General features: G+C 51.0%; 1 protein-coding gene across 5 annotated transcripts in view; it reads right to left on the bottom strand.

Moving 5' to 3' along the window:
* BIRC6 (baculoviral IAP repeat containing 6) overlaps positions 1 to 14,109 on the bottom strand; it is a 3,097,233-nt gene that overhangs the window by 2,918,360 nt on the left and 164,764 nt on the right. For all 5 annotated transcript variants that reach the window (XR_011268132.1, XM_069607902.1, XM_069607904.1 and 2 more), the window contains exon 9: positions 1,168 to 1,226. Coding sequence is in view for 4 of the 5 variants with exons in the window: in XM_069607902.1 (XP_069464003.1) it covers positions 1,168 to 1,226 (59 nt within the window). In the remaining variant the exon portion in view is untranslated. The remainder of the gene's footprint in view (positions 1 to 1,167; positions 1,227 to 14,109) is intronic.

Here is a 14,109-nt window from a genome sequence, read left to right as displayed (position 1 = left end):
GTCCTTCCAAGTGTATTTGCCCCTACAGCGTGGGCAAAACTTAAAAGGTGTCCTTTCCATAGCTGAGGCAATAAAAACTGGTGATAACAACCCCAAGGGAAAGATAGGGGAGAAAGAAAGACATTCTCAAAGAGAAGATAAAAGTTTGAACCCCCACTCTCCCTACTGTATGTTGGCCGGCGAGGCCAGGCCACGTGTTCGGCAGCGCCGAAGGATCTCCTCAGTCTCTTCCCCTCCGTCGAAAACTTGCTCGGCGGAGAAAAGCTTCACAGCTAACGTTGAGGGGAGGGATCTTTAACAATATAATAAGTATAATTAAGGACCGAGGTCCGTAGTAAGTATTTGCAATGTCTCTCTAGGAGCTCCGCGTAAGGCGACCAGAAGCTGGGCGGAAAAAAACAATCTGAGGGACCTCGACGCGTGAGGGATTGTGGGTACAACGCACGACACAATAGGGATAGTGTTACAGACATGCCTTGTCGACGTCTCCTTTTTCGACTACGAAAAACAAAATGCAATACTCCGCAGTGACCACTGGATGTCGGACCTATGCACAGCATGTGATTCTAAGCAGATTAACAAACATCAGAAATAGTGATATACAGAAGACATACATAAGAGTTACTTTGCCAGTGAGGGCTTGGATGGGGATTTAATGTGGAAAACGGCAGACAGTATTTTAGCAGGGCAAGACAGCATGCTCACACATCACAGTCCAGGGTTTAAACCCAACACTTTAAACAACATACAGAAAAACAAACACTGCTGTCACGCAGCAGACATCGGTCACCATTAAATTAGCAAATGTAAGCAATTGCAACTAAGGCACACATAATTGCTGTTAATCCTTCAATCTAGTATAGTCAACCACAACTAGTAGCTAATGAAGTTTACAGTAAGCAATACAAAAATACACTGCCATTCATAAACAATACACATTAACTGTACAATGCGTGCACCTGGTCATTTAAAAAAAAAAAGGCCCACAAGTGAAGTAGGTTTGGCTAGCCTTTATGTGAGCTTGACATGGACCTTTGGCATGTTTAATTATGGTAGATGCCACCAACGAATATCTCAATGTACATCTAGGACTGTATTTTGTACGTTTCCACTGCCCTGTGGTAAGAGGCTCAGTTGTTCCAGATACTTTTTGGTACATTAACTTACCTGTAACAGAATCCGATCTTGAATGGTCCTCACTGTCCGAATCTTCCAACAAATCATCACTGGCAATAGAAGAATTTAGAAGGTTAACACACTTAGACACTTAAGGCATTTAAAATATTTGTATGCCCTAAACAAAAAAACATCACACTAAATCCTTTTAAAGGAGAGCATACTCCTTCCAACATACAAAGCAGCACAACATTCAAATTGCACACAATTAACATCAAAACCATAATAAAAAAGGCCATTTTGTAGATGCTGGGTTCACCTTACGGTCATGTCAGAATACCAACGCCTATAATAGAGGGTAACCCTAACTACCAGTCACATACACCAAACATTTGGCAGTCAGCCAATCCGTACTGCACACTAACTTTTGCAGGTATTCTTTGGGACAAACTCTGGGGATGTGGATTCCAGAGGAATCCATCACAGGCAGACAACCCTATCAATCAGTCTGTGGTAACACCACACATTTTATTTTTAGTTCCTGGCCAGAGCTCACATCGGAAGGATGACCTTACATTGTGTTAAGCAAGAATTCCTATTTTTGGGATTCTAGGGCCAATTTGAGGGGCCCCTCAGCTTTGTGCCTTTTCCCCAGTCGCTTTTTTTGGGTCCATGATCTCTTTGGTGGCCTGAGGGACTTCTAAAGCTCCCCTGGCATTATGTCCCTTTATACCTTAAAAAAGGTATAGGTTATGGGGTTAACGCCAAGGGGCCCATTAACATGGGTGCCCTTCTGCCCACCTGTGATTGTGTCACAAGGACATGGAATTAGGGAATAGGTTGGTGGTACCTTTGGCTTCATTTTGGTTTGACAAAGGGTGCAAGCCATTTTAGGACAATGGAAGCCCAAAGTACCTTTTTGGTGGCCATTGAGGCAGCTATGGATTTCCTAAAATCCGGCTGCAGCCATTTTGTTTTCTATGCCTTCTCTGTCAAGGTGAGGACGAGGTGGCCTTAAAATGGCTGTTCTGACAATGTGGGTTCTGTGAGCCCAGCATGGCACCCTCAATATCGGTCCTCCCAGGTCCCAGAACTAGCCCACTAGCTTCCTGTGTGGGTGGCTTGGTTTGAGGGTCACTCACAGTGATCAACCAATAATGTTGGCCACCTGACCCTCTAACCCCAGCCCTTTTTTGCAATTGGCTGGCTGGTCAGCGGCCAATAAACTTTCACAGGGGTATTTAGATTCTGCCCTGCCCATAGCGCTCTTGCTTATGAAGTTGGAGGTGGTATGTCTGCCGACCTGCTGAAGACGTTTCCCCGCCATTACAGACATTGTTTAAGTCCTTACACATGGCAATACTTGCTAAGTGCAGTGGCTTGGGCAGATCCCGATTTGCGGTTGTTGTACTAGAAGTCCATTCAGATTTTCTAAAGACTACAGCAAACTTCCCAGATGTACTGGGTGGAGCACTCCACTTTGGAACTAGGCCTCTGCCATTTAATGCTGCATCCCTCCAGGATCTTCCGCTTGACTGGGCTGCTGCAGGCATCAAGAGGGTTCAGAGTTTATCAATCCTTTGAAGGTCCCTCAAACTGATGCCCCCATCCAGCTTACCTTCACCCATTTGTCTTGCGGACCAATGATTGCCATCTGTTTGTATTCTTGGGTCTTTGAGGTCTTCAAAGTGTCTTTCACTACTGGATTGAAGGTAGACTTCTGTTCTTTTCATGTATCGCAGGGGTCGTCCTTGATTCAGGGTGCAAGTCCCTGGGAACGGGATCCTAGAAAACCACACCTGTGGAAAAGATGCTCACCAGCTGGTTTTTGGTCCCTGGAGCAGTTTTTGCCAAATCCACCCGAGTATCTAACCTTGGAATCGTGAAAAGGGTGATTAACGATACTTGCCGTTGGTTGTCTCCCTGGTCTGTGGTAGAGCTTTCTGCTAGGAGAGCCTTTACTGCGCTTCCCCAGAGACTTTCCATTGGGGTTTTCTGCCTCAACTTCTGTTGAACTGGGTTCATCGTCTGTCCTCTGGAACACTTCCTTGGGGTCGATTGTCACATCATCTGCAACTGTGGGGTAGATCCGACTTACTACTTTCAGCGTGCATGGGGCTCTAACTTGTCCCATTAATTCCTATGCAATTGTAAACAGACACTGGAACTCTCCTTAAAGTGACTCTTGGTCACTTACCTGCCCCTGCGTATTGAATCCCCTACTGGTTCAGTGACACCTTGACCACATGTCACCATTTCTGCACTAACCAACCAATTTTCAGCTATGGTAAATATATTTTAAACACTAACAGCAACTAGTAACGATGTGCATACTTCTCTATTAACTGTATTGGGAAAGTAACGGTTACTGAAATGTTTATTGATTCTTGGAAGGTTTTGCTAAAATTCACTATGGTTTCATCCTGTGAGGCTTTAATGTATCATTCTCCTCATTACGGTTATAAGGCACTAGAGGGGCGTCGCCTGGTGCTCATGGGGTGAAGAGGTCGCAGTGCTGAGCTCCAGCCGTGATCCTTGAAAAAGATCCTGCGACGGCAGACAGACGGCACATGCAGTGATAAAAAGTGCCTTCATGAATAGATAGTGTTTCCCCATGCAATCACGACAAGGCTGGGAAGAATCGGAGCAGAAAAACGAAAGCAGGACCTCCCGAAAGAGTCCCCCCAGGTCGAACAAGATTCAGACACGACCAAGATCCCACGACGGTGAGGGGTGAAGGGCGGAGTCCAGTTTAGACACAGAGGAAGCAATCCCCTACGACAGACCCGGGTGAGTCCCCCCCCCTACTGATGACGGGAGAGCCTGCGGCAAGATTCCACTCTGCGTTGCGACGGCTAGAGCGGGAGAGAGGAGTCACAACGTGAAGCAAGGACAGGCTGCCTGGGGAACCTGCGCATGGGCGGAGTCGGCATCCCTTGCGAAGCCGAAGGAGGAGAATGCAACAACACTGAAAGTACTTTGACACTGCGACATGCACCGAAAACCTCCATATCTAGTGGCATGCTTGGAACTAAACGGTGCCACGTACCACATATTGGGGGTAAGTGAGCTTGGCAGGAGGTGAGGCGCGAAACAGCGACGGGGGCTACGGAGAGAATGAGAACCCCTAGTCAGATCCTTTCCCCGACAAACAAACCATATCAGCAGGGAAACCTGATCTACTGGTCCCTGGAGCACGGAAAGCAGCATCACAATGAAACCTGCACTACGACCAAGGTGAGCGACATGGGCACTGGGTGGTATTAATTGCTCGAGGCACACGGCGGACCCGCTGGGGACAACAACGTGCACATACCCAAAGCACTAATTGGAAAGCATAGTGGGCAGCGTGACCCCATGCATCCAACAAGACCCCTGAGCCCTGGACAGCAAAGACATCACATATTTGGGCACAAGGTATTGGTTTGAGGAGCCTGGGGGCTGTTCAAAGCCATGGAGCAATATACTACGGCAACAAGAAACCTAAGCAGGAGCCTGCGAGAGGGGCCAAAGAGGATAAGCACAGAACTGGTAAGCCTTTGGAAAGGGACTGTAGGTGGGCTGGAGGGGAACACCATCAGGGCTGCAACAGCACTGCAAGCCGTGGTAAAGAGGGGACTGCCCTGCAAGAACTAAACCCTCAAATGTTCGGAAATTGCACACTAAAGGAGAGTGCTGATGCACCAGCCAGAATAGGACGTGAACCTAAGTGATAAGCACCACTAGACACCCTGAGGCACGCTGACTGGCGGATCACAAAAGTGCCCCAAAAAACAGAATACGCTGCAGCGCAGGACTGGGGGAAAATATTGGTAATTGAGTAGCCTGATATCTGGGCTAGAGTGCCCCTGGAGCAGAGGCGTGAAGCAACTACCTGGTAAATCCACGACGACCACACTGAAACGCAGCACCAGAGTAAAAAGAATGAATACTCGCCTGGCGAGCGACGCAAAATCGTAATGAGCTGAGCCCACCACGCACAACCAGAGAACCACCAAGGCTGCTGCTAGTACACAGACTTGCTACCCGAGGCGCTGAGAGACGGCCGAAACCGAAAGATGGGGCATCCCAACTGACATAACCTCGCCTTGCGCATCGGGGGCGTGGCTTGATGGCTACGTGAGAGGACGTTCCTTGGAGGAGCTCCAGATGATCCGATCCTGGAAAAAAGTGATGGTTTTTGGCGGACTTTCGAGCCCAAGGTGCATCTAAAGGCGTATGAAAGTGGGGGGCACACGGTGCGTGCCCTCCCCAACGGCAAGGCTGCACATCCACGGAACCAGACCCCGAAGAAGGTGGTGGTTGTGCACAGGAAGGGGAGCACCCAAGATGGCCGCCTGTGGACAAAGGGCCATAAAAGGTCCGTCGAGCTGAGGAAGACAAGGTTGGTCAGAAAGGGGGTGAGCGCAACCGGATAGACGGGTCGCATGCGCCTCGGGTTGAAGGCAAGAACATAAGGGCGAGCCCCCACTGCAGAGGCCATGGGTCGTGGCGAGCCAGCAGAGTGAATCCAGGTACAGCGAAACCTCGCTGTGAAGGGGCCAACGAGCGAACCCCTCGAGGATACAGCTGGGCGCGGGGGCCCAATCGACGCAACAGGATGTCTTCCAAGGCGGTGCGGCCCCGGATCAAACAGCCTACGATGGAGACCTATGCTAGGTCGCCCTCGGGCGCGGAAGGGGGCAAGAGCAAAGAAACCCCTGCGGCAGCGACAGACCCACCGGGTACTATCCAGGAGGTGCTGGCAGCAACTGCCGACTTGAAGGTGGCCTGGGAGACGAAGCTGGGCCTGGCCATGAAAGAGTTGCAAGAGGGCCTAAACCTCAAGATAGGAGCGGTCCGAGAAGTGAACCTGTTGCACCAGGATGTGCGGACGATCGCGGAGCGCACTGGGGAACTGGAGAAGGAGTTGGCCCCGACCGTGGAGGCGTGCAATACACACGCCAAGGAACTTCATGCCCTTGTGCAACGAGTGGGCAATTTGGAGGACAGAGCAGCCGGAGGGGCGCGCCAGGCGCAATAAGATTCGCATAGTGGGGGTACCGGAGGGAATGGAAGGATCAAACCCCACGGATTTCGTTGAAACCATGCTTTTGCAGGAGATTACAGGCGGAGAGCTGACCCAGGGGTTCGCGGTCGAAAGGGCGCACAGGGCCCTGATCAGGAGACGGGCCCCAGGAGCCCCCCCCCGCGGCCGTTGATTGCAAAGATCTTGAACTATCGTGACCGCGAGAAGATTCTCAAATTTTTCCGGAAAGGGGGCACGATCGAAAGGGGGTCAGCGAATATAACAGCGTATCCGGATTACACAATGCTTGTACAACGGAGTCGAATGAACTTTGGAACGGTGAAGAGGAGGCTCAGAGAGGCAGGCCACCGCTACATGTTGCTTTACCCCGCTAGGTTAAAGGTGATTCATAACAGATCCCTCTTCTTTGAGACGCCGAGCGACGCGATGGAATGGTTGGATATGCAAGGTCGATCACAGGAATCGGATGCCCAGACAGAAGCGGATAAGTAGCACGCTGCAGAGGCACCCGTGTGGCCATAGCTATGAATTGGGACTAGAATATAGTTTGATATTGTGCTTGTGTGGGGGAAGTTACGGCATCTGCCGGCGGGTCCCGTTGAATTCACTTCTCCTAAACAGATGACTGGGAGCTCCAGGGGAGCAACCTCTGCACCCGATAGTAGTACAATTAGTTAGGTCACTGTTAGATTGGTGACACCCCGCAGGGTCCTTGTTCTTGGTCATGAGACGGGTCCAGACGTGGGTAGGCCTGAGATCCAGGGATGGAGCTGGGCTATTGTTGGGGGTTGGTGGGGAGGGGGGTCACGGTTCGTTAACAGAAGGGAAAAAGCCAGGAAGCGATCCTACATGGGGAACATTATGGGGAGGGATGGGACGGATGTGACGGAGATAGACTGACTAGATGGCATCGGGTAATCTCAGAATTGGGACCTGGAATGTACGGGGCCTCAACAGCTACCTTAAACGTAACAAAGTGATGATGTATTTGAAGAGGATGCGCGTAGACGTAGCCCTGCTGAAAGAGACCCACCTCACTAGGGAAAGGCTGGAGGTGGTCGGGAGGAAATGGAAGGGCACCGTTGTGGGGGCGGCGTAATCCGCGTATGCCAGAGGGGTTGTCACTTGGGTGGCGCCCCACGTGCCGTTTCAAGTGCTTGATTCTACAGTGGACCCGGAGGGTAGAATGGTGGCGGTTACGGGTCTCTTGGAAAACAGAGAAGTACACATCATAAATTTGTACGCCCCCAATAACGATACAGCGGCTTACTTTAGGACCCTCTACGGTAAACTTGGCCCCCTGGTGGGGGGTACGGCAGTGTGGGGGGGGATTTTAACTGTACCGTAGACCCCAGTATGGATAAGTCCAAGGACAGGGCAGGAAAAACGGCACCGGCGGCTAAAGCGCTGAGTACCCTACTGAAAGACCTAGGCCTAGAGGATGCGTGGAGAAGGCTGCATCCCACGGATACAGTACTCACACTACACAGCGCCACATGATTTGTACACAAGGTTAGACTACATGTTTGTAACAGCCGGGATAGTGAGAGAAATAGAAGGAGCAGAATACAAAGCCCGAGTGCTGTCGGACCACTCGCCCTTGGTGGTAGACTGGAGACACCAGCCCCCACGACCGCAGATCCCTACATGGAGGCTTAGGACCGAGGCTCTGCAGGATGAGGGGTTTCAGGAGGGCCTGAGGGACGCCATTGAAGAATATTTTGATACAAACACGGGAAGCGTAAGCTCTGTGGGCACATTGTGGGAAGCATTTAAGGTGGTGGTGCGTGGGGTAGCTATCTCCCAAGTTAAGGGGCTACAGGGGGGGGGGGTCAAAAGGGAGCTCCGTGAGGCGGAAAGGGAGCTAGAGGAGCTCACGCGTTGCGTGAGCACCACACATAACAGAACCAAAGTAGAGGAGCTACAGTTTTCCTGCAGTGCACTCTGGGATAGACTGTGCAGACTCGGCTACAGGAAATATACGGAGAGGATACACGCAGGGGGGCGACAAGCCGGGCAGATTGCTGGCTTGGCTGTACAAGAGTGAGACCCCCTGCTCAGTGATTAGTGAGATTCAGGGCGAAGGAGGTAGCATATGCAACACCCAGAAAGAGGTAAATGAGGAATTCCTTAAGTTTTACAGACACTTGTATGAGGACACGGGGGAGGACATGGGTAAAGACATACTAGACACATTGGGGGACAGTGAGCTGCCCACCTTAGATCTAAAACGTTCTGAGTTGGGCGCACCCGTCACCTCGGATGAGCTGGAGGTAGTGATTCGGAACTTGCCCACTTGTAAGGCGCCAGGTTCGGATGGGCTGCCCAGCGAGTTCTACAAAACATACCAGCAAGAGTTGCTTCAGCCACTGCTTGCCACTTTCAACGAGGCCTATGAGAAGGGAGAACTCCCATTGTCCCTCCGTGAGGCTGTAATCATCCCACTCCTGAAACCAGGCAAGCCGGCCGTGGAGCGCGGGTCTTACAGACAGTTGTCCATGCTCAACCAGGACAGCAAAATACTCACGGCGGTGCTGGCTAATAGACTGAAGAGGGTGATTAAGAAACTGATACACCCAGATCAGAAGGAATATGTTCCGGGTCGGAACATCACCGATAACCACCGGAGGCTACACCATGTCATAGACCAAACTGAGGAGGACACGGGCGAGCTGGCTATAGTGTCGTTAGACGCGGTCAAGGCCTTCGACTCGGTACGATGGCCCTGGCTGAAAGCGGTCCTGAAGGGGTACAGAGTGGGAGCTGGATACCTCAGATGGTTACAGTTGTTTTACAGCACCCCGATGGCGAGGGTCAAGACAGGGTCCACGGTCTCAGATTCCTGGCAACTGGGCAGGGGGACCAGACAGGGATGTCCCTGGTCACCTAATGCTATATATACTGGCATTGGAGCCGCTGGCAATATGCCTGCGTCAACAATATGGGGAGGTGGGCATAAACACGGCCAGTGGTGAGCATCTGATATCATTATATGCAGATGATATGCTCCTTTATTTGCGCTACCCGGAAGGAAACCTACAGTACGTCCTAGAGGTGATAGAACGGTACGCCATCCTCTCCGGTATATCGGTGAACCCTGGGAAGTCCAGCCTGTTCCCTTTGGGTAGATATAGGAATGTCCCAGTGCAAAGGCTGCCTGTTCTGCCAATACCATGGCAGCCCGTAACATTTAGGTATTTGGGAATAAACATTTATCACAAGATCGAGACAGAACACAAGCACAACATGGAAAAGGCGGTAAAGGGGATCAACATGTATTCTGGTCCAGATTGCCCCTGACCATGATGGGGAGGGTGGCCTTGCTCAAGATGGTGGTCCTGCCAAGACTCTTGAACTTCTTTATAAACGTCCTGTTTCTGATACCCAGGAGCCTATTCGCAAAACTTCACAGCGTGTGTAGGGGTTTTGTGTGGGGCAGCTCTAGGAATAGGGTGGCTCTGTGGAAGCTCCAGAACCCATGTGACAACGGGGGGGACAGGCCTGCCTAACTTCGAACTTACCTGGCGGGGCAGCTGCAGTACGTGGCCAGGTGGCTCTCGACTGAAGATTCGGCAGAAGCCAGGCTCCTGTGCGAAGATACAGCCCCATACTTTTTGATGGAAGTGGTGTGGTTGGGCAGAGATAAACTGGTGGGCAAGGGGCGGCTACTGAGGTTGGGCTGGGAGATCTGGCACAGGACATGGAAGATTGGGGGGACTCGGAACCATACTCCCAGCAGGCCCCTTTGGTGGCTCTGTGTGGGAGCGACTCAACTACTTGAATCGGTCCGCAGATACTGGGAACAGGTAGGCCTAGCCACCCTCGGGGACATATGGCAGGAAGGGGAGGCGGTGGACTTTCAGCGGCTGCAGGAAGAGACGGGAGTACATGGTGGCCAATATATAACCTACACTAGGCTGGTGAAAAAGACTAGACAAAGATGGTGACAGTGCTCGCGGGGGATCCAGATGCCTCCCTGGAAACCATGTATGATGTATCGGAGGGCAGGCACGAAATATCGAGGATATATGAGCTCCTGCGAGCAATGGGAGGGAAGGAGTTGCTCCAATTGAGACAAGATTGGGAGGAGGAGGTGGGGGACCCATGACGGATGGGCAGTGGGAACGGGTCCAGAGGTACCATAAAAAGGTGTCCTGTAACGCGAGATTCCAACAGCTTCAATTGTATGTTACCCACAGGGCGGGCTTAACCCCCGGGAAGATTGCAAAGTTTGGGGGATCAGCTATGCAGCAATGCCCCAGGTGTGGGGGAGGTGAACGCGGGACTGCTACACGTTTTGGGCTTGCCCGGAGGTACATAGATTTTGGAACGAGGTCAAGACGAGACTGGCGGGGGGGTGGTGCTGGATGTGGAATCGGCTTGGTCATGCATGCTTGGACTATATTCCCTAGACCCCGGCATCTGAAACACATACGCAAGATGAAGGACCTGGCCTATGTCTTGGCCAAACGTAGGATCGCCATGGGCTGGAAGGCGGCCCACAGACCTAGGGCGGAGTTATGATGGACAGACCTCTTGAGGTGGGCGGAAGCTGAATCCGTAATCTAGTTTGAAGCGGTCACCAGGGGGGGCGAAGAAGCAGGGCCCTTGCTGGCCTGGCGGCAATTGGTGGCCTCGTTAGCAAACCCTCACCAGGGTGACAACGAAACAGGACCCGATTGATGGCTGTCTAGGTAGTGTGCCACCCAATGATGTTCCCGTAAACATTATGTGAGAACCAGCTCTAGTTGAAAGGGGGAAGGGGGAGTTGGGGAGTTTGAAAATGTGTTGGAATATGATGCTTTCTATGTTTTGAAACAGTTGCGTGTTTGACCTGAAAAAATAAGAATATATTTTTTAAAAAAACCTCGCCTTGCGCATCGCTGATGCAATGTCTCCCACTAAAGGTAAAGCGAAAGCAACCATAATGGACTCCTTCGCCACGACTAAGCCACAAACTCTGCCACAAGAGGCAACTGAAGCCAAAGCCCAGAAGACACCATGTGGGGACAGCCGAGTTGGACAAGTACTTGAGGTCATAGCTGCACTGCGATCATTCATTGATACAAAAATCGACGCGGTCAAGTCGGACATGCAGCTAATGCGCCAAGATGCACGGAATCTGGCAGAAATTAACCACAGCTGAAACCGGGCTCCAAGAAACAACAGAGACCACGGTGGACCTGAAAGCTAGAGTAGTTGAGCTGGAAAGGAGAGTTGTGAGACTGGAGAGGTCGGAAGAAGAGGAGGGACAACCCAGATGCAGCAACATTAGGTTGCTAGGGATTCCCGAAGGGACCGAAGGACAACCTGACCGGATATGTCAAAACCTTGCTACAACAGGAGATTGGAGTGGGTCGACTTTCACGGGGCTTTGGGGTGGAAAGGGCTCACAGATCCGCCTCCAAAAAAAGACAGCCGCCTGGCTCCCATCCCTGCCCGATGATCGCAAAGATACTCAACTTCCAAGACAGGGAGATTATACTTTAACACTCAAAGAGAGGGCGGAGCGATAGAGCGGGATAACTCCAAAATAACTATTTACCCTGACTACACGCTGGCTGTACAGAGAACAAGGAACTCTTTTGTCCCGATTAAAGCCAGGCTTAGACAGTTGAACCTGAAATACATGCTACAGTACCTGTCCAGATTGAAGGTGATCCACAAAGGGAGGGCCATATTCCTGGAAACTCCAGCCGCAGCCAACATGTGGCTGGAAAACAACAATCTGGCCAATAGGAAAGAAACAGTCACCTGAACAAATCTCAACACCGCAAAGAACGTAGCCATGGGGGAAGTGCGGCTACTCCAAGAAAACAATGGAGGAATAGTTTAGTGTTGCTCCTTGCCTGTCGCAGCATTGGGCTATAACCGAACGGCTGTGGGACATGCTCGGCCTCCCTACCTGGGCACTCAGACCTAACCCACGAAATTAGTGCAGGCCCGTTGCCAGCACGAGAACACTCGTGCTCGAAGCCCTGGATGGGACGAGACAGCGCGGAGGCACCAGAGCACTGCAGAAATAAACCAGTTGCTGGGGGCAGTCGTTTGGTTTTTGTTTACTGTTGGAATGTCTTCAAGCTGGAAGGGGGTGTAGGGGAAAGGACCGCAAGCAACTTCAAAGCGCAAAGGAACAGGAGTGGTGCGAAATGGGGGATTCCAAGCTGTAATCACCTAATGCACACAGAGGGGAGAGTGGTTGGCTGGGGAGAGTTCAAAGGATTATGGCAACACAACTTAAAGTATGGACGTGGAATGTGAGGGGGGGATGGGTACCTACTTACCTAGAAATCAGATCAAATCCCATTTACATAGAAATAAAGTAACTATAGCTCTGCTCCAAGAAACCCATCTCACGGCAAAGGCCACGTCCAAACTAAATGAGTGTTGGGGACAGAGGCATGGAGCTGCCTACTACAAATATGCAAGGTGAGTATTCACCTGGGTAAACCCTTAAGTGCCCTTTAGATTGCTGGGGGTTGAGGCAGACTAGGAGGGCAGGTACTGGATAATGTGGGGCGCCATTGAGAAAAATAAAGGTCTGCATAGTGAATTCCTACTTTGCCAACCACGGCATACAAGCGCATCTTAACACGCTCTGCACCAAAATAACTCGCCACCAGGAGGACTTCATCTGGGGACAGGGGGAGACCTCAACTGTGCGAAAGATTAGGATCTTGACAGATTTCAACCACCACAAAATCAGATGGAGGCGGCCCCCTAGTGCTAAATGCAATGTTGGCTCAATTAGATCTGGTTAATGCCTGGAGGGCGCAGCACCCCACAGACAGAGGCTACTCGTACTTCTCCTCCCCACATGGTCTTTAGACTATATTTTTGTAGATAAAGCACATTTGGCACAAGTGAAGTCAGTACAGTACCTGGGCATGTCGATCTCAGACCACTCTCCGTTGCTTATGCACTGGGCAATGGTAGGCCCCACCCCCCCCATACCAACGTGGCGAATGCCTAATGAAACACTTACTGATCACATTTTTAGAGAAGATCATGGAGATAAGCTGGAGGAGTTTGTAGGAAATGAATAGAGGCAGCAGTGACCGCTGCAGCACAATATGCGAAGCTTTAAAGGTAGTAATGCGAGGTGAGATTATAGCAGGAGCAGGGGGCATCAGGAAAATGCTGAGAGGGGAGCTGGAAATAAAACAGATGGAGACCAACACTCTGGGGACCAGGGTGGAGGAGGCGAAATTGGTTGAGGCTAAAAGCGATTGTCAAGAATCATGGGAGCGGTTATCCAAGTTTGGTTATATAACCCGTACCACCACAGCACAAAGATGGGGACAAACCGGGTAGACTTATCATGGCTATGTAAGAGGGAACACCAGAGACATTTAACAACCATGCTCAGGGATGAGGGAGGGGTAGAGCACTGGACACAACAGTCGATCAACAACGCTCTTGCAACCTTCTACTCTAAGCTGTACGCTCATGACACTAGAGTGCCGATGCAGATATGCAGGACACACTGAAGGAGATGGGGCTCCCTAAATTAGGTAAGGCGCAGCGAGAGGCACTAGATGAGATCACTGCAGATGTGACCGAGGCAATTAGATTCCTGGCCACTTGCAAGACCCCAGGAAGCGACAGACTCCCCCCGGAGTTCTACAAAGCTTATGAGTCGACCCTGACCCCGCTGCTTCATAAGTATTTAAGGAAGCGTATGAGGTGGGGACCCTGCCGAAAAGCATGAGAGAAACACTGATAGTCCCAATACTCAAGCCAAGCAAACCTGCGGATGATTGCAATTCATACCGCCCATTGGCAATGTTAAACTACGATGTTAAAATATTGACCACCATATTAGCCAAGTGACTGTCTAGGGTGGTGGGGAGCCTGGTGCATGAAGATCAAAATGGCTTCATTCTAGGCCGTAATACGACGGCCAACTTAAGCAGACTGCAACATATCATGGCACAAATGAAAGGGGAGAAGTAACACTTAGC

Source organism: Ambystoma mexicanum, chromosome 4q (genome assembly GCF_040938575.1).
Source record: "Ambystoma mexicanum isolate Mex_15411 chromosome 4q, UKY_AmexF1_1, whole genome shotgun sequence".
NCBI classification, from domain to species: Eukaryota; Metazoa; Chordata; class Amphibia; order Caudata; family Ambystomatidae; genus Ambystoma; species Ambystoma mexicanum.
Note: the sequence above shows the minus strand (reverse complement) of the source record. Positions and strands in the feature narration are given on the sequence as shown.